This window comes from Rutilus rutilus (genome assembly GCF_951802725.1).
Source record: "Rutilus rutilus genome assembly, chromosome: 11".
Lineage (NCBI taxonomy): Eukaryota > Metazoa > Chordata > Actinopteri > Cypriniformes > Leuciscidae > Rutilus > Rutilus rutilus.
Genome location: NC_140216.1, coordinates 11,834,105 through 11,842,734, shown reverse-complemented (window position 1 = coordinate 11,842,734; position 8,630 = coordinate 11,834,105). Strand labels below are relative to the sequence as shown.

The 8,630-nt window shown below is 35.3% G+C and overlaps 1 protein-coding gene across 1 annotated transcript; it reads left to right on the top strand.

Moving 5' to 3' along the window:
- Positions 1–3,957: 3,957 nt before the first annotated feature.
- On the top strand, positions 3,958–8,258 carry irx4b (iroquois homeobox 4b). The gene is made up of 6 exons (XM_084424139.1): positions 3,958–4,131; positions 4,245–4,397; positions 5,677–5,916; positions 6,027–6,136; positions 6,269–6,585; positions 6,901–8,258. The coding sequence occupies exons 2-6, from the start codon at positions 4,353–4,355 to the stop codon at positions 7,446–7,448; spliced, it is 1,260 nt and encodes a 419-aa protein (XP_084280265.1). The 5' UTR covers positions 3,958–4,131; positions 4,245–4,352; the 3' UTR covers positions 7,449–8,258.
- Positions 8,259–8,630: the final 372 nt, after the last annotated feature.

The following is an 8,630-nucleotide window of genomic DNA, read 5'->3' as shown; positions in this document are numbered from 1 at the left end:
GAATCAAACTTTACCGATTCAACAGAATGATTCAAACCTTCCAGCATTCCATACGAGAGGGAGAGAGTCATTTATGACGAACTGATTCTAGAATGACTCTGACTTTCCTGTGTTGCATATGTGAAAGAGTTGTTTATGGCAGAATGATTGGTTTGTTACTGGAAAAGCTACGCTGCAAACTTTTAGTATGCAAACTTTACTCCACGGCACTGATGTCCATATAATAGCTTGAGAGTCAGACCCTGACATTTAATATATTGAACTAAACTAAGAATTTTAAGAATGCATGTTGATCTCACCAAAGACCTTTTACATGTTACAGCACTTGCAGCTCTATCAGGTCTTCTCATCAAGCACTGTTTCTGTGCTGAACTGTGCTTACACTCCAGCAATAAGCTGCAGTTGAGTTCTTCCCTGCTTGTGTCTGTCAGAGAGGGTTCTTGTGTAGAGAGGGAATGAAGTGTCAGAGATCACTTGACAGTGGTCCCCAAGGTGCAGCTCATCAGGGCTAAAGTGTGTGAGAAGAGAGTCAACTCCCATTCCATTTCCTGTCCTCCCCCTCCCAACCCTCCATTTTCTGCCTGGATGAACCAATAGTCTGCCTGAGAGCATGCAGCAGGTCCCACCTGGACCATCCGGACCAAAAAAAAACACAAGAGCAAGCAGGATAGAGATTGAGAGGGAAAGGTTTTTGAATCTGCTAAGTGTTATAAAAATTGAAAGATGGAGAGTGGAAGGAAGTGGCCGGAGGTTGAAGGTCAGTCGTTTGCAGATTCATACCATTCTTGTTTTGAAGGTAAGTCAGTTTCAGACAGCAGAGCCCCACTGTCACCGTCCCTGGAGACTGAAGAAAGAGTGTTCACTCACATGAATGACATTTAATTTGTTTCATGAAAAGAATGCTCATATATTGAACAAGCACTGTTGTCTGTGTTCGGAGTTTGGAATGGAAATAAAGCTTTTGCTCATGTGCTGCTTCTCCACTCTAACAAAAAACCTGTCAGTTAAAGGACTGGCAATTTGTATTTGCCTGTAACAATGAATGATGGTCTCTTCATCTATGTAAACACCTCCGTTTCCACACATTCATCTTCCACTGCCTCAATCATTGAGACAAACATTTCAGTAGATTATGATGTAACTCTATCAAGCAGCTGTCCATCCAGGAGCTCCATTTAAACGGCTGAAGAGCTTGGACGTCCCACAGTCTGCCAGTTTCATTCTGATCTACATCAGATGGGGGCATCGGAGAGATACAAACATGCTTTGTCAATTCAATATGCCTAAGCCATGATTGAATAAAAGCTTTATAATTTTCCATAGACTCTCTAGTGCCTTGGCTTGATATGTGTTTATGAGTTAAACTATCCCTACACCCCAAAGAGCACTGGGATATGGATTCTACACTCCGGGCAGCACTTTTTCCATTCATTGTTTCGTTTTGTCAATTCACTCAGCTTCTCGTGTATTAACACTTTTGGTTGTGGAAAATTATGATTTTCTTGAAGTTGAGAGTGTATACTCGAGGTAAATATCTCAGCTATATTTCAAGATCATTTTTGTATATAGTACGCTCTTAAAAATTAAGTTTTTTTTTTTTTTTTTTATTGGCATATGATTCCATGAATAACCAGAAAAGTATTATCCCCCACATTAAAAGTGTAATATTTCTTGAATAAATACAAATTCTAAATAACAATTTCTTAGTAATATTTCTATATGGTTTATAATAATTCATTACCAATTTTACAACTAAAAGATATACTTAGATATGAATGCTGGACTCATAGATTTAGGTAACACTTTACTAAAAGCCTTTATGTATAACCCATTGTAAAGCTATTCATAATGTATGTTATAATGCATTATATATTTTCATAAATAACTGCAACCAAATTTAAAATGCATTATAATATTTGAAGATTCTGGGTTGTTTGTCATGTTTTTAATGCAGTATACTTTCTAAAGGTGGGTTCAATGATTAGATAAGTATTATAATGTATTATAATGTTATTATAGTGTAACTATACAGTTATTATAATGTAACTGGGGTTACAATTATTCATGAGACCATACAATGCATTATAAGGTGCATTACAATCCATAATGAATGCATTAAAATACTTTTATAATGCATTATACATAAAAGCTTGTTACTGATATTTACTATAATGACGAAAGTAAGTGATGCTCACTGCAAATTTAAATAAATTCGCCAAGTGCTGCTATTGGCTAATGGTTTATTTGTTGTTTTCTTTTTGTTCTCGGGCTGGTGAAATGCTTTATATATTTATTTATTTGTACATACTGATAAATGGATTCTCTCTGTGTTCATTATATTGTGATTTTCTCCCAGGTTTCTCCTTCACCGGGTCTTCTGCACATCAACTATTCATTCATATGCACCCCACAAACAAAAGTGTTTTTCTGCGGTTTCATTTTAATCACTGTATTTTGCACTTTTGGTCTCAATAGCAAAAGAGGTTGTGTTGAGCCTTGTTAATGATGCTAAAAACCCTAACCGTTTTTTTTTTTTTTTTTTTTCATAAAAAGGCTATACATTAATATACAACATTTTATCAATTTCTAAATAGAAAAGACAGAAGATAAAAAAATTAATATTGTGCCATAATCATGCATAATATAAATAAACCGTTTCACTGCATGCATAAACAAATAAGATCTTCTGGCTTCTTTACACAGGTGCGGCACCTCAACATTGTAATCAGTTGTGTTACATGTGTTGTGACCTACAGGCAAATGGAAAAAAAAAAACGAAAAAAAAACAGAAAAAAAAAAAACCTGAACACTGAATTAGGTGGTTACAGTGCTTTCAAACGGGGGATGTCTATCACAGTTTCAGTCTCTAATGAAAAGACTTCTGGACCTCAGGAACAAAGTGTTAAGTAAATGCACTGAAGTGCCCTCATGCATTATACATATTAAATGAACTCTGGCAAGCCAAACCTCTTAGCCTCAATGAAGAAAGAGTACAGAGGTGGCTGAGAGACACATTTAAGGAACTGTATGTGATAAAGGATTGATTGATGGCCAAAAAAATACATATAAGGGACCGAAATGTTACTGTGCTGCGACTGTACAGTGTCACTTTTGGGTTTTAAAAGAGTTATTAAACGAAAAAGATCTTCACAGAAAGAGAATAAATTCACCCCTCAGGACAGACCTTCACCAAACTGTCCTTTTAGAAACGATTTCTATATGATCTGACCCTTAAAATGACTTTTATTGGTGTGATTTTTTCATAATGTTGGTTGATTTAGTCATATTAAATCATAGTTTTTAAATGGTTAAACGACAAAACATGTTTTAGTTTTAATCCTCAAAGTTCAATAGAAGTCACTTCTGAAGAAGAAATAAACTGTTGTTTTAGGTAACAATGCTTCAAAGAAGATAAAGGTAAAGATAAAGACATTTCATTTTAATGCCTCGTACTTTTGTAGATTACTTACCAAATGTATTTCTGCCATTTGTGTGTTTTTCTTTCAGGTACTTTTGAGAGAACTTTATTTTAAGATGGCACACACATCTAACTCTACAAATCTAGCTATAGTGAAAGTGAAGTTTTTTAAATCATGTTTTCTCTCCTGCAGTTAACATAATTTAAAAATAATTACCAGTCTGTTTTTGTTGATGTAAAACATACTTTTCACAGCACTGTAGATGCCCTAGTATTTTGATAGATATCGATCTTAGACTGTTATTTTTTTGTAGGTTTTATAATTCAGAGATTATTTTTTTCAACAAATCCAATGTTATTTAATGGTACAAAGGTGTTTGATAACTACATAGAAAGGCAATTATGGTAATCATTCCTGGGCGGTCATCAATCATGTGCGATCGAGCTGTCTGTGCACTGAGTCAGATGTGTGATTGGCTGCTGGCGGGCAGGGAAACTGAACACGTCCTCATTAATGTGAGCGAGACCCCGCGGGCTCCTCACGAGGACACAAGCGCATCGTTTGACTCACAAGTTATACAGCGGGTATAAAGTGTTCCGCTGTGTGAACAACAACTTTTTTTCCGTGATTCGCGTTTGTTATCTGGACCTTTAAATCTGATCCTGTGACGTCAGCGTCACCGGTGTTTAAAACAACGTGCAACTGAGCCAACGTTTGTTATGATTTTTTTCAAGTTCAGCTACACCGCTGCACCACATTGAATCCGTGTCACACTGCACTTTCGGCTATTTTTTTAAATAATTTTTATTGTTGTTTGTATGAAAGACAAACAGAAACCAGAAAGGGACGTTTACCTGCAGTTAATGGACGATTTTCGTGATGAACTGATGACCCGCAGCGGGACTGCAGCTTTCTCTGTGCTGGACACTCATCATGTCATTTACACAGTTTGGCTATTCATATCCTGCTGCACCACAGGTAACTTTTTTTTGAACACTTCCACACCTCACTTTAGTGCGCCAAAATTTGTCTCACGGGTGCTGGATGTTAATATTATGATTAATTGTGAATGTTCCCAATTAATTAAGTGTATTTGTGTGATCCTTCAGTAAGGGGAAATTATTGAAAATACTTGTTAAGAAGGTATACTATGTAGATTATAAAACCTTAACTTTTGTTGTGTACATTAATTACTTTTAAAAAATACTTTCTACTTATTTTTTAAGAGTGTTGAAAGGTTACACCTGCCATAATGACTCTTTTGGGTTTGTCCATCACGCAGATATTTTAACTTTGCCTTTATAATGCATGTATAAAAACTGGTAAAATCAGGGAAATTCAGAGAACCCTTTCCTTTTAACTATATATTTAATTTAATGTTTTTCTTGAATTTATATTTCATGAGTTTTCAAATGATCAAGTGGCAGGGAGGACATTTTAAGATCATAAATGTAATTCATTTTAAGATTGAAGATCTGAAAGTAGTTTTAGTAGCGATTATTGCTAATCACTCTTAAAAAATAAAGGTTCCTTTTCTCCAAATTACCTTACAGTAAACAGTTTTTAAAATAACCTTTTTTTATTTTTTTTATGAAGAACATAAGGTTAATAATCTAAACAACCTTTTTTCATTATGTGCAATAGGAAAGTTCCATGGATGTTTAAGGTTCTTCATGGAACCATGGCAATAAAGAACCTTTATTTATATATATATATATATGTGTGTGTGTGTGTGTGTGTGTGTGTATATATATATATATATATATATATATATATATATATATATATAATATATGTGTGTGTGTGTGTATGTAATTTACTGCTGGCGAACATGTTGTATTTGCAAGTCTAAGACTTAGCCTTTTTTTTTTTTTTTGTCAAAAAAGAGAAAGAATTCATTATTATCCAACATCATTGCCCTCAATATTAAAATGATTGGGAAAAAATGACACAATCTAACATTATTCAAAATCCATAAGGCCATGATCATATATGTATACCAGCACTTGTGTTAAATGTTTGACGATAAATAAACATGTATTGCAGAAGTGTCCTTTTCCAAGATTTCATGTAGTCAGAAGTGCAATGTAACAGTAACAGTATTGTTTTCTAACACAGACGTATCTGTAAATGTAGATAGCACTGGAAACTAAAGTTCTTTTAACTCATTTTAAAGTCATTAATAATCTAAAGGCTGTGTAAAGTGTTTCATAGTTTTCAAGGACATGCTTTAGCCTGTTCGTCCTTTCGTTGACAGCTTTTAATGTCTTCTAACGCTCTGAGCGCCTGCTATGAGTCTAATGGTTCTCTGCTGGACACTGGAGTGGCAACCTCTCCTCAAAACTCACTTTACTGCCCGGTATATGAAAGTAGGCTTGTGGCCTCCAGCCGGCATGACCTGATCCCTACTGCTGTCTATGGAAACTCCTGTTCAAAGAGTCACAGTTATGATACCTACAGCACTTACGGTCCAGATTCAACCTCATGCTATCCTCTGGTACGCATTTCATTTATTCATTTCAATAACAATAGATGTGCATGTTACCTGCACTGTCCAAAAAGGTTTTGGAAGCTTTTGTGATTATTTGCATTTTTGCTTTATATTAGGGTAAACTCAGTGAGAAAGATGGAGTTCAAGGACATTCAAGGGTTACCCAAAGCTCTGCATATTACCATTACGACTACCCAATTGGACAGTACCAGTATGACAGATATGGGTAAGAATTATCACCTCCTTTTTGTTATTCAAGATAAATTTGGTTGCATCAATGACCTTTTTGCAGAATTTTCAAATACAGCTATTGTGCATCCAACTTTAAAACAAATGGACTACTTGTCATGCTATTTAGATATGGATCTGTAGATGTGAGCACAAGAAGAAAAAATGCTACCAGAGAGACCACCAGCACACTGAAAGCATGGCTGCAGGAACATAAAAAGAACCCGTACCCCACCAAGGGTGAGAAGATCATGCTGGCCATCATCACTAAGATGACCCTTACGCAGGTTTCCACCTGGTTCGCCAACGCACGGCGGAGACTCAAGAAGGAAAATAAAATGACGTGGTCGCCGCGCAACAAGACCTCAGATGAGAAGGAGTGTGACGACGAAGAAGATATGGACGAATCACAGGGGGAGCCAATAAAAACCGAAAGTGATTTCAATGGTTTGTTGAAAGCTTTTTTTGATGTCATTCTTGGTTTGAAAAGCGAATATTTTTCACATAGCCTATTCAGTGTAGCGATACAGTTAGGTAATGTTTGGTATTTTAAAATAAAAACAACGTATTTGTAATTCTATCAGTGATATGTAGTGATCTAGATCAGTGATTTGGTTACCACCTTCAGTCTTTTCAGCAACAACTTTTGCTACTAATACGTCAAAATAATAGACCTACACTACCATGCAGTTACAGTTTGACATTCAACGTTATATTCAGTGATTTTTATAACCTGCTTAAATATTTGTTTTATACCTCCAGACAACCAAGGAAAGGATGATACAGATCAACTTCACAGCGATCTGGATGATTTTGATCTAGTGGAATCCGATGGCTCTGAGTGCGAATCGAAACCATCCTTTGTCATGCGGGTTCGCTCCGAGACCAGCGAATCTCCAGATAACCACATTAAAGAATCCGTTACCGAGCTTCCCAGAGATGTCCATGAATTTATTGAAGACCGCCTAAGACCGACTGCTGAAGACAACCAAACAGCAAAGTTCTACCTTCAACAAGGCCAAAAGACTATTGAGACCAAGCCAAAAATCTGGTCTCTTGCACAGACTGCTACGTCATTAAACCAAGCCGATTACTCATCATGCATGCATAAAGGAACGTCGTGCTCTTCTTCAAACTGTGACTCAGACTCCGACATAATAAAGAGGAAACAAGAGTCTCCAGTGGCCACACTGAGAAACTGGGTTGATGGTGTGTTTCATGATCCTTTATTGAGGCACTCCAACTTCAACCAAACTTTCAGCAACTCCACAGAGTTATGGACTGAAGCCATTTCCTCACAGAATACCTAACATGAACACTCAGAACTTATTACTTCCTCTCAGCAACTGTGACACGTTTTTTTTGTTTTGTTTTTTTCATGCATTTTTTTGCACCATCACTAGGCTTAGATTCTAATTGTGTTAATGTCTTTATTTATTAGTTTCATTCTGTGAGCTGTTGTAATATGAGACCTCCTGAAAGTCTGAACTTTATATATTAGAACTTGCCAACACGCCAATGTAGATTTAGGAAGAAAAAAATCAGATTCTGTCTCTGTAAAAGAAAGTGATCACTGCTGTATAATAGCACAGTACACAATTTCCCCCAAATCTGAAGTCTCAATTGGTCATCTGACATCCCTCAGTAATAAAGAGTCATTTTGTGAAGAAAAAGAATAAAAAAAAAACATGTTCACTGTCCATGGTGCTGAAATGTTCCCAATCGCATGTTGGTCACTAAAGTTGTTTTATTCGGTTGCATTTATTGTTTGTTTTTTTTTCCCTGTGGAAGCACAAAATGATTTTACATGCATTAATAATTTGAACCCTTCCACACAATAACCTTTAGACCGGGACTTAAGTTAGAACCACTCAGTCATGATAAATATAAATACTCAAGGGGCTAAACTGTTAACTCAATGGTATTTCTAAAATTCATAGTCAGTGAAGCATTGGTTTTCATGAAGTGACTGATATGGCAAGCTGTTTTAACATTTATTACTTATTATACTTATTAATACTATATTTATTATTATTTTCAATTGCCACACTGTAAAAATTTTTAATAATTTTTGGTTTAACTAAAAGTAACCTGGTTGCCTTAAAATGTTAAGTTCATTGAAAAAAAAAAAAAAAAAACGAGTTACAATGAAGGAGATTGGTTTAATCAACATAAACCCAAAATACTATCTGAACCACATAAATGATCTAAGTTGATTTGAAAATCCTGAAAATATTTTTTTACAGTGAAATAGTGACTATCTTGTCATATCTGTAGCTATTTATGATATATCTACAGTATAAGCAACACTATTTAATGAGTATACTTCAATGAAACCGGAATAGACAATAGTAACTATTTGTATACCAGTATGCCTAACTAAATAATTAGTTTTAGTTCTTAAAGAATAATTAGCATGAATGAATTAAGCATTTCTATAGCACTTTATTATGTACTATTTTATACCCAAAGTGCTTTACAATCATATCAGG